A 22,260-nucleotide genomic window follows, 5' to 3' on the forward strand; every position below is an offset into this window, starting at 1 on the left:
GAAACCTGTGTAACCTCTTTGGACATACTAGTAAAGTATGAGGATATAAGTGTTTGACCTTTAAAGAGCTTTTGTAAAGAATTGTCAGTCATGCTACTACTGTGGTCTTGCATTAGACAAAAATGAACTGACCAGAAGTTTGTGGAAAATGAATATTGAATAAAAACAGTTTTCGTCAACGGAGACCCCTCTATTTTTTTATTTTATTTAATAGTTACCGTTGGAAAACCGTTCCATCTCAAATATTAAATGAACTATAAACGTTTTTTGTTTTCTATATATACTTTTTTGTTCAACGGTAAAACTTTTTACACAACGGTTTTTGAGAGTCGTCGCCGGTGACTTTTTTGTAGAGCACTCAAAATAGTATAACTTTGTCCGGACAAGTAAGGGTCTATCGTCGCTACAGGAAAAGTTACAGGCGTTCCAAGGAAGTATACTTTGAGAAGCCTTTTCTCCCTTATAGAATGAGATAGGACGGTTATTTTACAAAACTGACAACACTTTGACCGAGTAGTTTTTTGTGCTGAACAAAAAGTGTCATATAAACATCTGTCAAAAACCGCTTTTTAACTTCACTTAAAATGCCACGTAAGCTACGTAAGAATATACGTAAGAGGAAGGAGCATTGAAACATCCAATAGTAAAACTGACACCACAACAACAGTTGCAACAACAAATGATGAATGACCCCACTATGTTGCAACAAATGTCAAGCAACCCTATGCTTTTAAACCGAGTTATTGGTGCACAGAGTGGAGGTTTAAGAGCGGCACTTTTAGCGAAAATGGCAGGCTATGGTGGAGCTGCAGACGGAACAGCTTATAACCCTCAAAGTCAAATGAATTTGAGTTCACTCAAAAATCAAATAACAGATGTCAAAAAGTCAAACATAGACATACAGAAACAAATAAGTGAAAACGAAAAGAAACTAGAATATGACAGACACACAAAGAAACTCAATGAGTTAAACGTAGAGAAAAAGAAGAAAGAAGAACAACTGAAAGAACTAAGTACAGAGGAATATGCGAAAAAAGTGTCAGAAAAAGCAGCAGAAGTAGCAAAAATGGAACAAGATGTTATAAATTTGAAAAACCATACTACTCAATATAAAGTACTGAAAGATGAAGAATAAAACAAAAAGCCCTGAAGACATATATGGATAGCGATGAGTATAAAAAAGAAGTTGAAGCAAATGTAAAGGCAGAAAAACTTTTACAGTTGCAAAACCAAACCGTACAGTATGAAAACTTAGCACAAGAAAGTAAAAATAACGACGCAGCCATGCAAAAGGCAATGAAAAGCGCAGATATTATAAAAGCTAATAATGACTGGTTAGATGCCCAAGCCAACGCTAAAGCAGCCCAACTTATAGGGTCAATAAGGACAAAAATACAAGCGGATGAAGACAGTTCAAATGAAGCTTTAATGAATGCTGACTTTAAGAATGCCTTCGAAGCTCTTCATAGTAAGGTGAAACTAGTGAACGACTTCTCATCTGGAAAGAAACTGAAGTCTGAAGGTTTCGACAACGAGTTAAGAGAAGTAGCACAAAATATGACGAAAATAACAGATGCAGCAACGAGACAGGCAGTTCAAAGTGCCTATGACGCCGTTAGAGCAACTGTTGTGGAAAGTCAAGAAAAAGAGTTACAACAGACCAAAACAGACCTAGTAAATGCTTTCTTAAGAACGAAAAGTCAGGTAGGACATTATGCTGCAGATGGAACATATGTGCCAGCTGGTGGAACTTATATACCACCAAACCCTCCAAGAGAAGCACCTGCACCAGGACTACCTAAAACATTTACATCGTCACATGGACACAGACACAGGCATGCACCAAAACCAACACAACAACCAACAGTTCAAAATCCAGCACCACAACAACAACCAACAGTTCAAAATCCAGCACAGCAACCAACAGTTCAAAACCCTGCACCTGCACCACAACCAAAACCAGCAAAACAACCACCTCCACAACCAGCACAGCAACCAACAGTTCAAAACCCTGCACAGCAACCACAAACAGAGCAAAGACACAAAAGAAGTAGAGAACAAGGAAACCAAGAATTCTTAAAAATGCTTAAGGAAGATTATGGTTACCCAGATACTCTTGACTTTAGTGACAGATATAAAGAAGCTATTAGAAAGTTCAAGGAAGGAAATACTGACCCGAACCTATTTAGCTTTATGGTTCAGCACCAAATGGGATATAATCTCAAACCTGGAAAATACAAGCTCGCAAAGGGATATGATTTAATAGCATATCATCCAAATGACATGAATGAATTTACTCCGAGATATTTGGTGTCAGAGCTAAATGATAATTCAACTCTCTTCATGAAACGCGTAAAAAATAGAGACGGAACGAAAGAAGAAAGGTTTATGAGTCCGGATGACTTAGATAGGGAACTTGTTAAAAACGGTCTCGGAATATATGAAATGCCAGCAGATGAGGTACAAGAAACTCCACAGGAAGAAGTTCAGATACAACCAGACATGGAAGAAATAGTTCAGCAACAACAGCTAGAAGAGCCTGAAGGAAACGAACAAGTCCCTCCTTTGGAAACTAACTTCACAGAACTAGATGAAGATTTGGAACAGCCGAAAAATCTTGACCCTCAACAAGTGTATGCGGAGAATATGGAATCTTTCCAAGAGTCTAAGAAAAATTCGGCTGACATAGTAGAAGAATATCGAAAAATGTTCGCCGACATACAAAAGACTCCAACATCAGATGAAAATATTCAGCATAGAATGGAAGTACTGAAAGAAAATGTACGCAAATACAATAATCCTTTTTACTTACGACCATATAACGTTCAATCTTTGGCTGAACTCGGTGAAAATAAAAGGTTAAATTTCAACAAAACATATAGAAATGAAACATTGTTTAAAGTTCATTCAGAACCTAACCAATATGGAAACAAACCTACTTTTGTTTCTGCAGACTATGGAACTACAATGAGATGGGGTCATAAAGCTAATCCGGATAGGTGGTTCATAAACTTACAACCACAATTCCAAGAAGTTGTAGACGCAATGGAAGTGAATGGTGAACCAGATATAGCTGGTATTTTCAGCGCGGCTTTAATGCCATTGAAAGATATGAAACATGCAGATATTTTGGACCAGTATGAAATGAACATGGCTGAAGGAAATATAACACCTGACGTTCTAGAACATTTATCTCAAAGAACTACACAGAACCATAGAGATGGTATATTTGGTGAAGAGTTTAGAAAGAAAGTTAGGGAGAGAGAAGGAAGAGAACCTATTGTACATGACCTTGCAAACAAAAGTTTGCAAAATGTCATAAAAACTTACTTTGCAGACAATGAACTGAGAAGGGATGAATATTTAAGAAAACTCAAATGGACAGTACCAAATGAAATGTTAGTATTGAAAAACATGTTCCTTGACAAAATAAAACCAACTACAGAAATAAATGACGCAAGACTGAAACATTGGGTAAAAGCTTTCCCATTCACAAAAGATATTATTGGTAACATGGAAAGAAAACCAGAATGGCTACAAAAACATATATTTGGAAACGAGCTTATTCCATATGGACAAGCTCTGTTTGAAGAGCTTGAACCGGAAACTCAGGAAAGAGTCATGCAAACAATAAGCGAAGACTCAAATACAAACTATGACAAAATCTTTCTAGGATATAGGTTACCTGAGATGGGCGACCAGAGCCCAAAGGCAAAAAGGACATGGGAAATTTACAACATACTAGGTGAACATGAGGCAAAGATGCAACAACTTGAAGCAGAGGGCAAGTTACCAAAAGCGACACCAAAGAAGAAGAGTAGAACAAAGTGAAAGTAGTGAAGAAGTAACTTCATCTAGTGAAAGTCGTGGCAATGAAGGAAAAAGAAGAGTTAAAGATTCAGTCAGGAAGAAAGTAAAGCTTGGTACGAGTGGGTTCTATTATGACACATAAATCCAACTATTCTATATTTTTACCCATATGAAATGTACGCCGCTCAGAATATAACGCCAACAGTTTTGGATGCCATGAACGGAAATGTTTCCGAATGGTATAACGAATGCGACAATGCCATTAGAAGGTCAGAAATAGTTCCTGGAACTTACGAATATACAACTGCTGTTTCTTACGGAAACGTAGGTGAGTTTGGAGAAGGTTCTTCAACAACAGTAGATATTGCTTGCGACAGGTTTCATATTATTTCTATTGACAACTCATTCTTATACGTGGAACAAGACATTGAAATAAAACCTTCTGCCAAGTTGTCTGACAAGAAAGGTTGCAATGGAATTTTCTATGTCGGATACCAATATGCTCCAGAAGTTTTCATGGGATATAAGATATATTCTAACTCTGACTTAGTTCAAACAGTAACATGGGCAAACTATGAATGGTTCGCTTTGAGAAACTCAGTACAACCACAAGCTAGAGAACAAACAGACCAGTATGCAACTATTGAGAAAATAAGAAGACTTGACCCTAACGTTCCAGGAGTTTATGTTAACCTTTCTGGACAAACTGCAGCAGCAGTAACCAAAGTAAAACTGAAACTTAGAGTTCCTTTGTCATCTTTCCTCATCTTCAGGTTTTTAAGATACTTGCCAAACTGGGCAGGAAAAATTTCTATTGAACTTACTCCAAGCAAAAATAACTTAGTCATTGCACCAACACAAGACCCATTCAGCATTACTGTAGCTGGAACTGGTGGAGCCAAGTTCTGTGACTTTTGCAAAGACAGAGTTGACTTAGACTTTGGTTTCTCAAACCTCAACACTGAAGTAAACTATTATTTCAATGCTGCTGGAGATGCTTGGGACCCAGTTAAGTTCACATGCGAACAGTTTGAATGCAAGAGAATAGAAAGCAGACTTGCCGGTTATATGTTGGACCCAGATATTTCAAATGCTTTAGCTGCCAAATATATTGCAGTTCCACTTATGTTCCCTATACACCAAATATCTGTCAAAGACTTTGCAGGTGAAGTTGGAAACCAAAGTGCTGACCCAGGTGCAAGAACAGATATTGCTTTAACAACTGCAATGAAACATGCAGATACTATGTTTGTACTGTTCAGACGAACTATAAATGACTATTCTTGTTTCTACAACCCTGGTATTAAATATCATATAAACATAGATGGCAAATATTATCCAAGAGAAGAATATTCTACAGTTGAGGATATGAGGTCATACAACTTGACATTAGATGCTATGAACTTTAACAACAACTTCACAACAACCATTAACCCTGAAATGCAAAGTTCTATTATGCCATATGTGAAAGTATGGACTCATACAGGAGGTCAAAAAACTCAATATACAAATGGAGACCGTTCAAACTTTTGGCTTGGCATTCCATTTGCTGACTCAGAAGACTTTATGGGTGGTATTTCAACTGTTGGTACTGTACAAATACAATATACTGGTGACAGAGACGGTCCAGATGAACTGAGAGCAAAGAAGTTTACAAAACCAATAGCACTTTTCACGGAAGATGCTCTTTTGAAGATTCGTTCGATGAAACCTGCTGGGGCTCCTCAGATTGGCATAACGACAGCTTCCATCGAGCAGATTTTGGCAGCAGGTCAGTAAGTTGTTCTTGAACTGACTTCTTTCCGTCAAATATTGACAGTACGCCAGTTTTGACATAATATTGTATTATAAACTTTCCTTTAGTAATATCGGTCAGTTTTGAAGTTATATTTTTGTCTGCTTCAAGAACTTTCACCATTTCAGTTATACCAACTTTCTTTGCTTTATGAAAATATTTTGGTTCAGCAAATATTGCTATTCTATAACATTTTCCATTGTTTGTGTAAAGAACTATTCTGTCAATGTATTTGTATTGTTTGTGAGTATAAACTTTGTTCTGCTTCAATTCAATAAGATATCCGAATACGTCCATCTTTTTATTCTAAGTAAAATGTCATTTCCGAAAAATAGAAGCGTAAGTGTTTCAAAAGGTTTAATGGCGGTGGCAGATGTGAAGTTAAATTCACCAACTCAAACAAACAGTCAAAGTGTTGTTGTCAATGTCAAAGACAGAGATGTTGAAGTGGGGAAACCATGCGAAGACAAAGATGGTATAACAATTGTTCCTGTAAAAGAACCAACATATCCTGAAGTTAGCAGAGACTTAAGTTCTGTTGCAGATATTCGAAACGACTACCAACAACTGAAAGACAAACTTCAAACTCAGGAGAAGATTTGTCAGGCTTTAAGTATAATGTTAAACTTGGTCGAACACAACCCTGTAAAAGTGAACTCATATGTCATTGACCTCATGAAGTTTTGAAAGAACTATTGAAACTTTTGACAGAGGCAGACGATATAAACATCAAAGAAATAGAACCCGACATTGATTGCTGTGGTGTTTCATATAATGTCATTGACAAGATATACGTTATGAAAGGAGGTGAAACGTTGAACTTAAAATATAGTTTCCCAGACGTTATAAAAATATTTGACGACCACAACATTTCATTAAAATTTATTTGCTAAGTAAATGGCAGAAGACATAATGGTTTATACTATTACGACTAAAAACCCTGAGTCATATAATTCTATAACAACAAACTTACAAAGTCCTCAAGGACGATATTGTAAACTAACCTTAAACACAATGACGACTAAAGCCTGTTTTGCTCTTTTGACACCAGAAGACTTTATTGTTGTGAATGGTAAAAAATACTCCTTTGAAGATACTTACTCAGATATACCACCAACAGGTTTTGTTGACTTATTTAATACTTTAAGTACAGGTTAACATGTGCTGCAACTAGAGCAGGTTTCATTATGTTTGGATGTCCGACTGAGTTTACTATAAACGATATGAGCTATAATACAAAACTTATTTCTGGTTTTTACTACCAACAGTTTCCTATAACAGGAAAAGGTGTCATACAAGGAATGTCTATTCCATTGACATTAAGCACACCAATCTTATATATTGTTTCAAACTTAGGTTCAAAGTGTTATTCGAATGTCGACAGAAACTATTATGACCAAAAGATACTTATGCGTATAAACAATACTTTCTCTGCTGGTTTGCCTATTGTTCATTCGAATGCAGAATTTTCAACCTTAGTGAACTCAAACACTTTGGCAAGTATAACGTTGACATTAGTTGACGCAAACTTTGTTCCTGTAAAACTTTTATGTCCTATGTATTTGTCAATGACAGCAGAAAGTTTCGAATTGGAAGATGCAACTGGTGAAAGTATTGTATTACAAGAACAACTTCAACAACAAATAGCTCAAGAACAACAAATGCAACAACAAAGTCAAGAATAAAAAATATTATTTTTTTATTTTTATAAAAATGTACAGAATAGATGTTTCAGATTTTTATGACTTCCAAGCATTCAGAAATATGTGTCCATTTAGAGACTATAACAAAGCAGTCGAGAATTTGAAACGTTTAGTCATTTATGTTGACTCTGCCCCAGAATGTTATGTCATGAAAGAATGGGATGTTGTCTTTAACAAACCAAGAGCAACAATAGTTTCAGAACAAGAATGTAGACAGAAACTTAAGAAAATAAAAGTTGTACAAGTTGGAATGAAGATGTTAGATGCTTGGGATATCTTATTGTCAAAGTTAGAAGATTTTTCAGTTCGAGGTATAAAGTTCTATACACCTTCTCCAAACTTCTATTCTATCTTCACTGGATATAAATATGAACAAGTAGAATGGAAAGAAAATATTATAGAAGCTTGGTTAGACCATGTCAAAGAAATTATATGCAATGGAAACGAAAAGGTTTATGAGTATATCTTATGTTGGTTTGCAAACATCTTACAACATCCAAGTGCTAAAAATGAAACTGCTCTCATTATAATTGGAAAACAAGGAACAGGTAAGAACACATTCTTTACAGATATCTTGTGCAAACTGTTAGAAGGTTATTCGAATCCGAATATGACAAACTTAGAAAACATCTGTGGCAAGTTTAACTCCTCAATAGAGAATATGAAACTTATAGTTTGCAATGAACTTCAAAGTATAGATACAACAAAAGTTTTGAACTCAGATGCTTTGAAGAGTCTTATAACAGACAAAGTTGGAGTTGTTGAAAGAAAGTATAAAGACCAAAGAGTTTGTGAAAATGTTGCAAACTTCATTATGGTTTCAAACAATGCTGTTCCGATGAAGTTAGAAAGTTCTGACAGAAGATATGTAGTTGTCAGAACGTCAGATTCTCATATGCAAGATACAGAATATTTTGACGACTTAGCAGAAACTTTGACATCTGACTTTTACAACCACTTGTTCTCATATTTCATGACATTAGATATTTCTAAGTTCAATCCAAGACAAATTCCACATACCGAAGAGAGACAAACATTGTTAGAAGCAAACAAGAGTGTATATGAACTGTTCATAGATGAAACTGACTTTGAGTGTTTAGATGAAAAGTCTTTATATGATGAATATAAACAATATTGTCATGAATATGGTTATATGGCAGCTTCTAAACGAACATTCTTGGCAAATGTCAAAAGTCTTTTAGATGTTCAGAATGGTGTATATACAAAGAAAAATTTTTCTGAGTAAATTTAAAAAAATATTTTTTTATCCGATAGAAAAGATGGCAAAATTCATCTCAGTAAATAAGTACATGTCAGGACTTAAAGAAGAACTAGACCCATTCACATATTTGAATGTTTACTTCTACCATTTTGAAAAGTCTTCATTCAGCAAAGTTTGGAACATCGAACCAGTTAAGTTTGCTATTGTGACTAAAAATGGTGCGAAATTTGAAGACTTAGACATAGAAGGTTTGTTAACAGTCAAAGAAAGTTTTGACAGAAGGTTCTCAAACCTTAAAGAAGGCAAAGCATACAAACTTGTTATACCTTATGAACCAAAGAAGACAGACGACTATGAATATTATGAGTCTAAGATAGTTGAAGTTCAAGGTAAGTTGGGTAAAAAGATTTTAGAGTCTAAGCCAGTGTTTACTCCTAAAGAGGAAGAGAACATTGACATTGACCCAGAAATGTTCTAAAAATAAAATTTTATTTTTACATGTCAAATTTCTTTTTCTCTGGAACTGGTTCAGGTTCTTTCTTCTCTTCTTCTACTTTCTTTTCTTTCTTTTCTCTCTTCTTCTTTTCTGGTGGAGTTATGTCAAATTTGGCGCAACCATATTTATGTAAAAGTTCTTTGTCCTTTAATAGCTCATCTATTCTGTTTTCTATTTCATCTTCAAGAATAGCGCATGTGTCTTCTTTGCATTCTAAGAACTTTTGTTGGACTTCATCTTTCCAATCGGTGTCATCTCTGTCAACAAGTCTGTCATTGACAAATTTTAAGACTGCTCTGCTTAATGTTTTATGGTTCTTGTCATATTCCCAAAAACAGAACTTTAGAACAAATTCCCTTTCTTGTTTACACTATGTAAGATTTTATGGTCGACAGATGTTTTGCTGTCAAAAAGTTTGTCTCGAATATAGATAGCGAAATCGCTAGACATTTTCTAAAAGATAAAAATTTTAATTTTTCTAAAAATATGTTAGAAAAAAAGTTTGCTGACATTGACAAAAATTTGAGAATGTTTTAAACAAGAACAAGAGGAAGTTAGAAAATGCTCAGATAAAGCCTATACATGAAAAGTTCTTATTTGCTCAGAATGGTATAACAGGTCTAATTGCACCACCTGGGTCTGGTGAGACTTTCACTTATCTTAAAATGGCTGCACAACAACAAGAACTAGATGAGAAGAACCCATTCTATGAGTTAGTAGTCATTTGTAGTACTTCTGGTCAATTTGACCAAACCGTCAATTCGTTCAAAGATATTATAAAGAAGTCTAAGTTAGTATGTATAAAGGATACTGAGTTGTTAGATTGGATAAAGAAGTACCAAAGAAGAGTTTTGAAGTATAATGCTATAAATGAGTATATAAATTCTAAGTTCAAAGACCCAAATGAGGAAATGCAGAGAATATTAGAGAAGAAACACTTCAGAAACAAACAGAAAGAGATAGAATACATTTCGAAGAAATTGCAATCTTACGATTGGAAGACTTACCCTCATAGATGTCTTCTTATCTTAGATGATTTCGCCTCTCATCCTTTGTTAAAGAATAGAGAACAAGATATGTGTCGAATTCTTAAGAAGCTCAGACACTTTAACATCTCAGTTGTCATTTGTGTACAGACAGCCAAGAGTTTAAGTAAGGATGTTAAAAGAATACTGACTGACATAATACTTTTCCCCGGATTGTCCGAAGACGATTTCATGGAACTTATGAAAGAGTCCATGGCAGGTAAGTTTGACAGACATGAACTATGGGAGAAGTACAAAGTCATACAAGACCCTCATACTTCTTTCAGAATTCATATCTACGCAAACAAAGTTCAAATTGTAAAAAGTCAAGCTTGAAAAATAAAGAGTTCATTTACTCTGCTTGTTTGAAGTTGTCAAAATACTCTGTTATTTTTTCTTTCAGTAGCGGTAAGTCTTCTTTGAAGGTAAGTATTGTACAACCTTTCATATCATAGTGTGTTTGAGGTAACGTATCTTGAACTATTTGTTTCACATCTTCATTTGGGGTCATTGAAATCGGTAAGTTTTCGCGATAGAACCAATTTCTGTCAGATTTGTAAATCTTAGCAAGGTCGTAAAAGCTTTTGTTGTTTCTTCTGACTAAATGCAACATAACCATATCTCTGTCTTCTTCATTTTCCATCTCTTCAGTATAAATCATATACTTATAGTTCTTTTCTTTTCCTTTTGGTACCGAACGTGGTATTCTTTTCTGAATGCTTTTGTCTTTTGCTTCAAGCTTGTTTTCCATCTCTTCACGTTCTTGTCTATGAATTTCGTCAAGAAGTCTGTAAATATACCAAGCATAACGAGGCAAAGCCCACATTGCAACAGCATTTACAAGAAGTCTATGTACATAATATCCTCTCAAACCGTTTGGCAATTTTTCACGATTTTCATAGAGTTTTGGCGACTGGGGTTTTTCTCCCACTCGAGTTTTTGCGACTAGGGTTTTTCTCGTAGTCGAATTTTTAGCTTCATTTAATAGTTCAATAGTGCTTTGGTTCCTAAACCAGTCTTGTGGTTTCTTATTGTTGGGTGCAAAACATGCTGTCAAAATACTTTGCATTTGGTACATATCATCTTTGACCGAACGAATGAGACGGAGTTGTTTGTTAAACTGAACCCACTCATATTCTTCATTTATAGCTTCATGGACTATAACTGTTGTTGTGTTCTCTGTTGTTGACATATCTGTCTTTACATACAAAATAAAAAAATAAATAAAAATAAAACTAACTTTATTTTTTCTATCTTAAGGAAATTCATGATTTTTGGTCATTTTTCAGCAAAAATATATTTTAGGTGAAGAGGTGAGATTTCACCTCTTTTTTCACCTCATTTCTACCCCAGTTATTTTATAAACGTTTCACATGGTAAACGTTATTTTTGTCTTTTGCCAGCAAGGGTACTTCTTCTCTTCCAATGGTTCGGCAGAACTATACTCACTCATGAGAAATGCCAAAACGGTTTAATAGAAAAAGTATCATTTTTTCATGTCCGAAGACTCGAAGGTGCAACACTTCCAAAATACCGACGAACTCAGAAGAGCAGCATGGCAGTATGTTCTTGACAACTTCTTTGAGTTCTCCAGGTACACCTTGGAAAATGCTGAAGAACTCCGACACAGAGAATTTGGAGAAATTGCGCTCCAATACTACCTTGACAAACAAAGGGTAAAATAAGACTAAAAACTTAACGTTTAAAAACTGACATTTTTAATGAGCTCCGAGTCACCGAGAAAACTTGGTCAGATGTTAGCAGCTTACTTCCCTGAGGAGGATGGAAGCGTTACATACATAAGGTTCAAAAACAACGAACCTGGAATTGCGTACCAAATTCTTCACGGTCACGAACCGAATCTGTGGTACGAGTCGAATTGGTCGACCTTAGGGAAGAGACTGAAAGCCTGTCATCTTCCATTGGAGCTGTAGCATACTCTTTGCGTAAACGGTTCAGACCTTCTTCGAAGTCTTGGTCTCTCTTCGATTGAGATTGGAATTGGAATTGGAATTGCTGGGGTGGAGCTTGCTGGAACAACCAAGGATTAGGAAAGTAAGGCATAGGCTGAGGAGGGTAGTTCGGGAAGCCTTGTGGTGCTTTAGGTTCCTCTGGTTTGGGAATGGACTCGGTTGGTGGGACGTCGGACATTCGTTTGTGTCCTGTCGGACCACAACGATAAAAATCTCTGCTACTAGCAGTACTTTTTCTGACAGTAGCAGTACTTTTTCTGACAGTAGCAGTACTTTTACTGACAGTAGCAGTACTTTTACTGACAGTAGCAGTACTTTTACTGACAGTAGCAGTACTTTATCGTCGAAAACCCTCTCAAATTTTCCTTTTTACTGACAGTAGCAGTACTTTTACTGACAGTAGCAGTACTTTATCGTCGAAAACCCTCTCAAATTTTCCTTTTTACTGACAGTAGCAGTACTTTTACTGACAGTAGCAGTACTTTATCGTCGAAAACTCTCTCAAATTTTCCTTTTTACTGACAGTAGCAGTACTTTTACTGACAGTAGCAGTACTTTTTCTGACAGTAGCAGTACTTTTTCTGACAGTAGCAATGGTCGAGGTCGAACCTACCGACGAGGCAATTTACCTAATTGAAATTAACGAGCTTGTTAAAGACTTCCTCAGGCAGAATGTAAAAGGCAAGCTTGTTAACGGTTGGATAACGGGAAGGGCTGCCTTGAATCTCGAGACTTCGACTGGAATTCCAATTCAAATACCAGACGGGACAGCCTTCGACGACATAAAGCAAGCAAAGAAGGAAGCCATTATAAAGTTCTTTGCCAAGCGTCCTTGGATACTACTTCCAAACAGAGAGAACCCTTTCCCAAGAATGAACCAAATTCTCAAGGGTCTCCTTCACTTCTCTGGTCAGCCGTTCTACATAACCTGTGAAGGCGACATTCAGCCAGTTCAGTAAACATCTCATTTTAACTTCACTTTTTTTATGTTTTTACTCACACTCGTACTCAACAGGTTTGTGTACAACTATTTCAACTGTGAACCTTGTATTGACCGGTCTTCCTGCAAATGCAAGTTCGGTCAATACACAATTTATGGTGGCAAGAAGGACAGTGGGGAATGTTATTCTGACATCTGTTGTTGCGCTCGAGAGAGATTTGAAATTTCAGAGCCACCTTCCCCAAGAACTCCAACACCAACACTCAAGTTGCCAAAGACTCGTGTGAAGAAGAAGTCATATAACAAAGCACTTATAGCCATATACATGGCACGTTTAGAGTAAAAAACATTTTTTTTCATTTTTTGAATGAAGCAAGTTAAATTCGTCCCGCACCAATCTCAATGGACCGATGAAGAGTTTCAAGCTATGGTTGAAGGCGTTGAGAACGACATAGACGGCGAACTTGAAGGAGCTCAAACCACAATTGCAACCAAAATTGCAGAAGTCAAGGAACAAATAGCTCCACTTAAAGCTACCAAAGCTACTCTTGACCTCATGGATACTTACCGTTTAGATGTCAAGAGAGGAATAAGACAATTAAAATTAAAACTCTTAAATTACGAAGCTATACTCCAAAAGTTAGCAGATGAGAAGACTTTACCAGAGCTACTTACATGTAAGGGACTTACCTTCAAGCAGTCCGACCAAAGATGAATTTTCTGACATTGTCCCAATTTTGTCCGAAAGTCAGCTCAGATGTTTTGAACTGCTCCCAACATATCCAGAATATGAACGTTTGCCTGAACTCTTCCGCAATCTCAAAAAACGTTTTTTGGTTCTCATGTTCGAAACTTTTATCGGAAGAGCAACAAACGTTCAGAAGAAGAACAAGATATTATTTTAAACTTGTTGTATGACATAACTGTCATAACAAGCTTTTTGAAGTAAAACCGCCATTCTCAAACCACTTCATTTTTTCGATGTCCGAACAAGCACCGAAGCCGAACACAATAGCAGATGTCCTTTCAAGGTTGCCAGACAAGCGCCCAGTTCAAATTCAAATTGCCCAATTGAAAGCTCATCTGACAAACACCATTAAGACTCTCCAAAGTAGTCTTATGACAGAGATGACCAATCTCAAAGCCGATGTCCTCATGAACCAAGCTTCCAATGAGAAATGCCTGAACGATTTCACGGAAACCTTGCGCAATTACGAGAGAGAGAACCGAACCTTGCCGACTCATCTACCGTTTCTTCGAAGAGATAGACGCCATCTGGAAGGTACTCGGAAAGGACAGAACATGCAACACCGTACTTCGTGAGTACCAAATTGAAGAAGGAATTGTCGAGGAAGAAGAGGAAGAAGAGAAACACGAAGAAGTTCCTGAAGCCGCTACATGGGCAACCCTTGTTGCCGATGACGGTTACGAAATTTCCCAACCCTACCCATACCAAATCCGCAACAAGGAGACAGGCAAGGTCTTACCCCAGTCCTCAACAACTTGGGACACTTGAACATTAACCTTCGGAATCGGTTCAATCTCCATGGGCAAGCTTGTCGCAATTCAATGGGTTCCAAATCCAGGCAAGAAGACGAAGGTCAGACACATTGACGGTGACAAGCTCAACAACCGTAAGGAGAACCTCGAGTGGTTCTAAGAGTAAAAAAAAATATTTTAGGGGGAAACCCCAAGTAAATTTAAGTGTTTAGTTGGATAAGTAGGCACTATTAATGGTAATTTGGAAAATTAGCTCCCGACCTTTGAATTGGGCTCTTTCGTTATTCCAGTTGCGTAGGAGGTCGTCCCAGAGGAGTTGGTAGAATTGCCAATTCAAGGACGGTTTGTCCTCCCAGGCATTGAGGATGTACTGCTCGTAGAGTCTCATGACCTCTGCCTTGCACCAGACACCCTCTCCCTTGGAACGTAAGGCTTCTTCGAAGTGCTCGAATGCGATTGGCTGCTTGACCATCCGAAATGACACTTTTTGTCCGTTTGGTCAATGTTCGTGTCTCGTGCCATAGTCGACGAAAATACAGACAAACAGGTTATATATGAGTTTGAGACCAAGAATGGTGTAACTCGACCTGTCCGATTCAAAGACTCCGAGGGCGACCATGAAATTAAACGGAAATTAGCTAGGAAGGAATATGAAATGGACTGGTTGCCACCACCTCCACCTCCACCACCTTTACCTGTTCCTCAAGTAAATAAGCCTTTCCGTTCCCAAGAATTCCCACATTTTAATTCAAATTCGAATAAAAATTTTTTATTTCATGCAATGTTTAACTATTTCACCATTTCTTTAACACCCCAGTACTTACGCTTGGAGAGGACATGAACTTCGGTGAAAATTTTGTCCAATTTGAATTGACCCATCTTCTCACCGACTAAACCCATTTCAATGAGTTTGTTATAGCCTTCTTCGTTCGTCATGAGTGCGTCAATGTTCTCATAGTAAACCTTGACTTTGGATTTGACTTCGGGAAGAATTTGTTGTAGTTGTCAAGGACTGCCTTTGCGAACTGAGGGTAAGACCAATGTTCGACAATAGGTTTTAATGTGGTTACTAAGCCACTTTGACCTTGAGTGAATTCGTACTTCAAAACAAAAGGAGAAAAACCTTTCAACAAAGTTGTCGACCTTCTCATAATGTTTACTCTTCATCTCTTGAGGTTTCTTAATGGAATATCCCCATGTCGAATTCATAAGCAATTTGAGTGTCATTGCAAGTTTGGGGTTTGAAGCTTTCCTAATATCATACAGTTGTTGTATGACTTTTCCAACTGTATAGTTCCTTCCGCGGAACTCACCATCTTCGTTTGGAATTCCAGTCGGAATATATTGGACAAACCTCATGTACGCAGCGTTAAGGTCGACATAGTATATTTTTCGTTTGAGTCGAACTTGTCGCAACAATTGGTCCAGTTAGTGGAAATTCAAGTGAGTCTCTTATCTTCTGAGAAACTTCTCCTGTTATCTCATAAACATCGTCGAAGCAACCTGTTTCATATAAAACCTTCTGACCTAACTCAGATGCTCTCCAATACAATTTGACGTCAATTGGATGTCTCAATGGAAGTTTGTTTATAGCATCTTGAAGTTCTTGCAACCTCATTGGAAGTTCTTCTGGTTTCAGGTTGGTATCCGAACAACCAACTCCTTGTGGAACTGTGTACTTCTTTTGTACTAGAACTTTGTCTGGAACAACTTTTGGTCTTGCTAACAATGAAAAGTTTGTTTCGTCTTTTGGTACAAAAGTTTCTGTCAGCTTGTCATCTGGAATTGGTTCCAACAAACCTTTCTCGAAAAGAATGTTTACAGCTCTGACAATGTTGCACTTACTTTTACCAAAGAATGGGTTTGTAAGACTTTCGTTCAACATGAAGTGGTTGTGGACAATTACAATCTTCAACCATGATAAGTCTTTGTCAACAACAAGTAGTCATGTGAAGAACCTTTAGCTGTAGGTATGTTGACTCGGATATTGACATTTGCCAACGGTGCAATTTTTGCCAATTGACCTCTGAGAATGTACCTTGTCTTCACACATGACTCAAGATACTTCATCTTCTCATCTGTAACAAGACCAGAGTTCTGAGACATGTAAGAATACAAGGTTCATTGACAATTGTTTCAATTGAATTGTAAATTCCATACCTTGTCAAGTCAATGTCAGACTTATTTATGAACGGGAAGTATCCAGCATGTTGTCTGACTGCTTGAGGGTAGGTTGGTACCATTCGAACTTGACACTTGCAATTCCTTCAATTGCATTCAAAATGTCTGAGTCGGAGTCAACCATTTGTTTCTTCTTTGTAGTCTTGAAAGCGTCAAGAAGTTTTGCGGCTGTTTGTTCATTGCATAGTAAATGTGACCATCCAAATCTGTTATGGTCAATCTGAGATTGTGTCCTTTCTTATTCCGTCTTGAATTGCAGCAAGTATCCCATGAAGCCTTCTTTGTTCTTCCTTCGTCAAAGTTACTGTAAAGGTTCGACCAGATGTAATTTGACTTCTAACTTCACGATACTTTTCATATGCATATCTTGTTCTTTCCATGGGAGCATGTGTGTCTTCACCTTTTCCTTTTTTCCTTCTCAAAGGATGCAATTGTTCGTCATGTTTCCAGTAGAATCTGGCAAAGCCGTTGTGTCCTTCAACTTGAGGTTCACTAACATCGAAAGGCATGTCCATAAGACGTTCTTTCTTCTAACCTCTCTAGTCTGTTTGGATAATTGGCACGTGCTGTTTCCAAATCCATTTCGTAGCGAAGACCAGACAATTTGTCATAGACTTTTATGGGTCTTCCCTTCCTATATTTAAAATTCTTCGAAACTCTCCAACCATATCTTTGTAACTCTGCTTTTATTCTAGCAGACTTTCTATCCATTCTATATGGGGGCATTTTTATAAAAATAAAAAAATATTTTTTTCTTTACTTTACATAACCGCCTGCTGCCATAAGTCTTTGACGCCAACCCATACCAGCTAATGAAGGTTGACTTGGTTTAGTTTGGAAACTAAACTTTGGTTTTGGTTTATCTTCAGTTTTTGGTTTTTCTTCTTCTATCGGTTTTTCGTCACTTTTCGGTTCCTCTGACTTTACTTCACTTGCAGGAACAGTTGTGTCGTCAACATCTTCATAAATATCATATGCCATTTGTTTTTGTTTTCCTTTCAACTTTTTGTGTTTGTTGTAAAGTTTAGAATATTTCGACTCTAAGTCAATGAGATGTTCTATAATGAACTGTTGGTCAGTGAAGTAAACTTTTCCATCTGTTGTCTCGAAAGCTCCTTCAGACTTCAATATTTTATTTGTGAGAGTCTGTTTCTTTTTTGAGATACTAGCCGTTCCATTTCTATGAAAAGTGACTTTATAGTTAGGGTTTGTATTTCCAGACCTGGCACTTTCTATTATTGAATTTTTCTCTTCATCTGTAAGTTCTTTGACAGGTTTTGACAATGGTTCTGAACTTTTTGTTTGTGGTGTCAAATCTACCGTTTCAACTTCTTCGGTCATTTCATCTCAGTAAAAAATTTTAGTTTGGTTTGTTTTCAACTGGTTGTTTAGGTTTTTTAAGTCGGTCTAAAACTTCCTGAGGTATAGGAAGAACTTGACAAACACGTGGTGTAACTGCTGGAAGCCGACAAATCCATCTTGAACTCATTTGTCTCAATGCTGTATTGTTCATTTCATCTCAGTAAAAAATTTACATTCCCCACGTTTGAGGGTTGCGGTTGGTTATTGTTTACCCACTGTTGTGCATGGTTATATCCTCTGTTAAAGAATCTTTCACCTTGGTCCATATAGTGTCCTGCTTGGTTATAGTAGTCATTTGCTTTGTTATAATAGTTTCCTGCTTGTCTTCCTACATTGTCCATCCATCCTTGAACTTTTCCTCTTGTTTCAGGATTTGGAATAAGATTTGTTGCATCTCGTGCTACATCCCAACCTTTCTGTACAGTTTGTATAATAGGTTGTGCTTTCTCTTTAAGTATACCTAATGTACTCAAAATCTTCCTTCCAATTCCAAATGCACCTCTGGCTATTGTTCCCACTGCGGGTAAAAATCTGATGCAACTCCTGCTAATGCGCCAAATAAACCCATTTCTTATAGGGTAAAAAATGACGAATCCAAACAAGGACCCCTATGTTTCTAAAGCGACAAAGAAAGCACTCATGATAAAAATCTTTAGTTCAACACCAAATGCTTGGTTTATGGATATCTTGGAAAACATTCCGAGAGTTAGAACAGATGGACCTCCATACTGGTTAATATTTGTTGGTCAAAACACAAGATACTGTGAAGCCATACCATTATGGTCCAAAAATATTTTAGATGTGAAAACTGCTTTGACAATATTCGTTGACAAATACCATCCAACAAAACTGACATCTGACTGTGAAAGTTCTTTCAAATCAGATGATGTAAAAAACTATCTGCGTTCAAAAAATGTAAACCAATATTTCATTGTCGACCAAAACCATTCTGCTCTTGGTGTCATTGACGGTTGTATAAAAATGTTAAGAGACTTAAACCAACCACAAGGTGGTGAAGCAAATGAAATGTCATATGACGACAAGTATAGACACTTCTCCATGGCAAAGATGAGACAAGTTTTAAATATTTACAATAACCGTAAACAAAAAGGTTTGGGAAACCACTCCCCCGAAGAAATGAAAAACAACCCTGACTTAGAGAAAGACTATATATTTAATAATTTAGTCAAAAGAGACAAACAAGAAAGAATGCCGGGCTTCAAACTTCAGAAAGGTGACAAAGTAAAAATAGAAATACCTAAACGCGACCCATATGAAAATACTATTGACTATGACAACAATGGGAACCCGACAGGTACTCACATTCGTGTTCGTAAAAATAGAAGAAAGTATACAAGAGAATATTATGAAGTTTTAGGCAAACATGGCAAAATGTACACACTGCAAGCAGAAGATAAAACTACTATTGCAGACCTCGTTTCAAACTTGTCAAAGTTCAAGGTGGTATACTTTCAAAGACAGTTCCTAACAAATATAAGACAACTCCTGACGAATATGCTAAAGAAGTTGAAAATGACGACTAAGCAATTCTATACCATGCGTAAACTGTCATGTAAGGTGGCATGTATTCTTTACTTTGTCCCGTTGTTTGCGTATATCCTGAAACGAAATGTGTATGGTTTCCTTCTCCCTGAGTGTCACTCCAGTAACAATTTATAGCAAACTTAACGTCGTCTTTAACATCATATCCTTTACCTTTTGTCATTCCTGACCAATCCCAATATCTATGCTTATGCCAACCTGCTTGAGATGTACTTAAATCTATGTAGTGACTGTGTGCAGGTAAATTTTCACCTGAAATCGTTTTACTTCCACCTGTTTCCTTTGAAGAGTTTGCACAATACAAAAACCTGTCGACTATTTGTTCCCATGCACCAACACCAAACATTACTTGAGGACCTCTTGCTTCCATAGATGTATAAATAGAACCTACTGGGTTCATTAAATCAAACATATGAGATATTATAGGATTGTCTCTTTTGAACTTAAAATATAGTGCAACTATTTCAGGTTTCTTCTGGTTTGTGTCAGAATATTTTTTATAATATAATCTTATGTTTTCAGGGTAGGTAAAATCTTGACTATAATATTTATTTCTGTCATCTGTATAATAATATACTATTCTCGTTTTTTCTATTGCATTATATCTTTTATATCTATAATAATCTAAATATAATGTTAGCTTTTGTTCATCTACATGTGGTGTTCTGTCGTCATCTCCATAGTCATAATAATGTGGTGCTGGAGCTGGGTCAGGCAATGTCATATCTGCCATTTCATAAACTCTTAAATATTTCTTTTGTTCGTCTCCATATAAGTTTAAGTAGCAGTTGTTGTCTAATGGAACTTTAACTTGTGTACCATCATTCTTTTTATAGCTTACATACATTTCATTGTTATTTTTCGGAATGAGTTTATACCGTGTACCATTTTCTAAGGACTGTACCAACTGCCATCTAAAATATTTATTTTCTTCATTGACAGAAAAGTCACCAACAATAGTTTCAATATTTTTTGTTCCTATCAAACTTTGGTATATTTCATTGACATATGTTTTATCTGCTTTATTTTCAAGGCTAACGTTTAAGTCTGTTATTTCAGAAGATGTATGTGTATGTCCAACGGCACTTTTCCTGTTTAAGGTTTCTTGTAAGTTTGTAATATCAATGGTATGTGTATGTCCAACGTCACTTTTCCTGTTTAAGGTTTCTTGTAAGTTTGTAATATCAGATATGAATGTGTATGAGTCTTATCTGCTTTTGTCTCTAATGTTTCCTTAAGACTTGGTATTTGGTTAATATAATGTATATGAGTCTTTTTAGAATATTCGTTTTCAGCTCTTGTCACTTCACTTGACATTTTATTGTCAACATATGTTTTGTCTGCTAGTTCAGGATGAGTATGTTCTTTTGTTGCATAAGCATTGTTAGCTCTTTCTTCTTCTTTTGCTATTGCATCGTCTACATATTCTTTGTCAGCTTTGTTGTCAACATCTGCTTTCAAAAGAAGTTCATTTATAGGTTTCTCGTTTAAAGTTCCTTTTGTTGGATTTATACAGACAGTATGGTTCTTATTGTCTTGAAATAGAAACTCATCTGTCATTGGGTTTAATGTCAGTTTTAAGTTCCCCTTTCAATGACTCAGATATCTTAGAATAGTTTGAAAAGTTTGTTGTGTTCTTATTTAGAGCTTGCATAATGAGTTGTCGGTTGTGTTGTATTTCTCTCATAGACGCTGTTTCATTTGACATTTTTATTATAGATAAAATATGCTTCCAATAGAAAAAGAAAATTCTAGAGTTGCTACAACTAAACCATTAGATGAACTTTTTACTAATGTCGGTCAAAAGTTTGAGACAGATACCGTAAAGCATGAAGGCTATCGTTTTGACTACCCATTAAGATGGTTAAGAGACCCATCCGTCACAAAAGCTATTGGCTTTCGTAGAATGAAGTTTCATTTCAGAAGCCATACATGGTTTCCCATTTACGGTCGGTTTTGAAGTTCGATACTATAACAAAGAAAAACGTATGTATGAGAAATTTGAACAGGGAAAACTTTTACAAGTTAATTTGCTTATAAATTAGAAACAACTCTTCAAGCTTTTCAAGAAAAAATAAACGATATCTATATCGAATATGCAAACCAGTTAACATTGACGAAGGAGAATACCATCTCGATATTATTTATGACAGGAAAAATGCAACTGTTAAAATCAATAAAAATAGAAGACCTTGGAGAAAACGTTTATATTTCTACAAAATATAACACTTGGCATGGTATAGATTTGGGAGCATGTGTGTCTCACCTTTTCCTTTTTTCCTTCTCAAAGGATGCAATTGTTCGTCATGTTTCCAGTAGAATCTGGCAAAGCCGTTGTGTCCTTCAACTGAGGTTCACTAACATCGAAAGGCATGTCCATAAGACGTTCTTCTTCTAACCTCTCTAGTCTGTTTGGATAATTGGCACGTGCTGTTTCCAAATCCATTTCGTAGCGAAGAACCAGACAATTTGTCATAGACTTTTATGGGTCTTCCCTTCCTATATTTAAAATTCTTCGAAACTCTCCAACCATATCTTTTGTAACTCTGCTTTTATTCTAGCAGACTTTCTATCCATTCTATATGGGGATTTTTATAAAAATAAAAATTTTTTTTCTTTACTTTACATAACCGCCTGCTGCCATAAGTCTTTGACGCCAACCATACCAGCTAATGAAGGTTGACTTGGTT

General features: G+C 36.4%; 16 protein-coding genes and 5 pseudogenes across 21 annotated transcripts, besides 1 other annotated feature; 14 read left to right on the top strand and 7 right to left on the bottom strand.

The window, feature by feature from the left end:
* The first annotated feature begins 584 nt into the window (after nt 1-584).
* On the top strand, nt 585-1,897 carry TVAGG3_0989390 (annotated as a pseudogene). The gene has a single exon. A coding segment is annotated over exon 1 (1,313 nt).
* Nucleotides 1,898-2,388: 491 nt separating this feature from the next.
* TVAGG3_0989400 (protein of unknown function, DUF4106 family) lies at nt 2,389-2,855 on the top strand (the record flags this gene model as incomplete). The annotated part of the gene is made up of 1 exon (XM_051254108.1): nt 2,389-2,855. A coding segment is annotated over one exon (467 nt), but the record flags the coding sequence as incomplete, so codon positions are not given.
* Nucleotides 2,856-2,910: 55 nt separating this feature from the next.
* Nucleotides 2,911-19,991: a mobile genetic element.
* On the top strand, nt 3,397-3,831 carry TVAGG3_0989420 (protein of unknown function, DUF4106 family; the record flags this gene model as incomplete). Its single annotated transcript, XM_051254109.1, has 1 exon — nt 3,397-3,831. The coding sequence occupies one exon, from the start codon at nt 3,397-3,399 to the stop codon at nt 3,829-3,831; it is 435 nt and encodes a 144-aa protein (XP_051079683.1).
* Nucleotides 3,985-4,583, top strand: TVAGG3_0989430 (uncharacterized protein; the record flags this gene model as incomplete). Its single annotated transcript, XM_051254110.1, has 1 exon — nt 3,985-4,583. A coding segment is annotated over one exon (599 nt), but the record flags the coding sequence as incomplete, so codon positions are not given.
* Nucleotides 4,879-5,589, top strand: TVAGG3_0989440 (protein of unknown function, DUF4106 family; the record flags this gene model as incomplete). The annotated part of the gene is made up of 1 exon (XM_051254111.1): nt 4,879-5,589. The coding sequence occupies one exon, from the start codon at nt 4,879-4,881 to the stop codon at nt 5,587-5,589; it is 711 nt and encodes a 236-aa protein (XP_051079685.1).
* On the top strand, nt 5,966-6,292 carry TVAGG3_0989450 (protein of unknown function, DUF4106 family; the record flags this gene model as incomplete). The annotated part of the gene is made up of 1 exon (XM_051254112.1): nt 5,966-6,292. One exon carries the CDS (start codon nt 5,966-5,968, stop codon nt 6,290-6,292), a length of 327 nt encoding a protein of 108 aa, XP_051079686.1.
* On the top strand, nt 6,503-6,763 carry TVAGG3_0989460 (uncharacterized protein; the record flags this gene model as incomplete). The annotated part of the gene is made up of 1 exon (XM_051254113.1): nt 6,503-6,763. One exon carries the CDS (start codon nt 6,503-6,505, stop codon nt 6,761-6,763), a length of 261 nt encoding a protein of 86 aa, XP_051079687.1.
* Nucleotides 6,907-7,290, top strand: TVAGG3_0989470 (uncharacterized protein; the record flags this gene model as incomplete). The annotated part of the gene is made up of 1 exon (XM_051254114.1): nt 6,907-7,290. One exon carries the CDS (start codon nt 6,907-6,909, stop codon nt 7,288-7,290), a length of 384 nt encoding a protein of 127 aa, XP_051079688.1.
* On the top strand, nt 7,319-7,901 carry TVAGG3_0989480 (uncharacterized protein; the record flags this gene model as incomplete). The annotated part of the gene is made up of 1 exon (XM_051254115.1): nt 7,319-7,901. A coding segment is annotated over one exon (583 nt), but the record flags the coding sequence as incomplete, so codon positions are not given.
* On the top strand, nt 7,970-8,554 carry TVAGG3_0989490 (uncharacterized protein; the record flags this gene model as incomplete). Its single annotated transcript, XM_051254116.1, has 1 exon — nt 7,970-8,554. One exon carries the CDS (start codon nt 7,970-7,972, stop codon nt 8,552-8,554), a length of 585 nt encoding a protein of 194 aa, XP_051079690.1.
* TVAGG3_0989500 (protein of unknown function, DUF4108 family) lies at nt 8,619-9,008 on the top strand (the record flags this gene model as incomplete). The annotated part of the gene is made up of 1 exon (XM_051254117.1): nt 8,619-9,008. The coding sequence occupies one exon, from the start codon at nt 8,619-8,621 to the stop codon at nt 9,006-9,008; it is 390 nt and encodes a 129-aa protein (XP_051079691.1).
* On the top strand, nt 9,513-10,387 carry TVAGG3_0989510 (annotated as a pseudogene). Its single transcript has one exon. A coding segment is annotated over exon 1 (875 nt).
* TVAGG3_0989520 (uncharacterized protein) lies at nt 10,404-10,802 on the bottom strand (the record flags this gene model as incomplete). Its single annotated transcript, XM_001298417.2, has 1 exon — nt 10,404-10,802. One exon carries the CDS (start codon nt 10,800-10,802, stop codon nt 10,404-10,406), a length of 399 nt encoding a protein of 132 aa, XP_001298418.2.
* TVAGG3_0989530 (uncharacterized protein) lies at nt 11,858-12,202 on the bottom strand (the record flags this gene model as incomplete). Its single annotated transcript, XM_051254118.1, has 1 exon — nt 11,858-12,202. The coding sequence occupies one exon, from the start codon at nt 12,200-12,202 to the stop codon at nt 11,858-11,860; it is 345 nt and encodes a 114-aa protein (XP_051079692.1).
* Nucleotides 13,011-13,307, top strand: TVAGG3_0989540 (uncharacterized protein; the record flags this gene model as incomplete). The annotated part of the gene is made up of 1 exon (XM_051254119.1): nt 13,011-13,307. One exon carries the CDS (start codon nt 13,011-13,013, stop codon nt 13,305-13,307), a length of 297 nt encoding a protein of 98 aa, XP_051079693.1.
* On the top strand, nt 13,332-14,480 carry TVAGG3_0989550 (annotated as a pseudogene). The gene has a single exon. A coding segment is annotated over exon 1 (1,149 nt).
* TVAGG3_0989560 (uncharacterized protein) lies at nt 14,673-14,936 on the bottom strand (the record flags this gene model as incomplete). The annotated part of the gene is made up of 1 exon (XM_051254120.1): nt 14,673-14,936. The coding sequence occupies one exon, from the start codon at nt 14,934-14,936 to the stop codon at nt 14,673-14,675; it is 264 nt and encodes an 87-aa protein (XP_051079694.1).
* TVAGG3_0989570 lies at nt 15,234-16,082 on the bottom strand (annotated as a pseudogene). The gene has a single exon. A coding segment is annotated over exon 1 (849 nt).
* TVAGG3_0989580 (phage tail repeat-like family) lies at nt 17,402-17,986 on the bottom strand (the record flags this gene model as incomplete). The annotated part of the gene is made up of 1 exon (XM_051254121.1): nt 17,402-17,986. The coding sequence occupies one exon, from the start codon at nt 17,984-17,986 to the stop codon at nt 17,402-17,404; it is 585 nt and encodes a 194-aa protein (XP_051079695.1).
* On the bottom strand, nt 18,006-18,158 carry TVAGG3_0989590 (uncharacterized protein; the record flags this gene model as incomplete). The annotated part of the gene is made up of 1 exon (XM_051254122.1): nt 18,006-18,158. The coding sequence occupies one exon, from the start codon at nt 18,156-18,158 to the stop codon at nt 18,006-18,008; it is 153 nt and encodes a 50-aa protein (XP_051079696.1).
* Nucleotides 19,992-20,697: 706 nt separating the features above from the next.
* On the bottom strand, nt 20,698-21,278 carry TVAGG3_0989600 (annotated as a pseudogene). The gene has a single exon. A coding segment is annotated over exon 1 (581 nt).
* Nucleotides 21,279-22,260: the final 982 nt, after the last annotated feature.

This window comes from Trichomonas vaginalis, chromosome I (assembly GCF_026262505.1).
Source record: "Trichomonas vaginalis G3 chromosome I, whole genome shotgun sequence".
Taxonomy (NCBI): Eukaryota; Parabasalia; order Trichomonadida; family Trichomonadidae; genus Trichomonas; species Trichomonas vaginalis.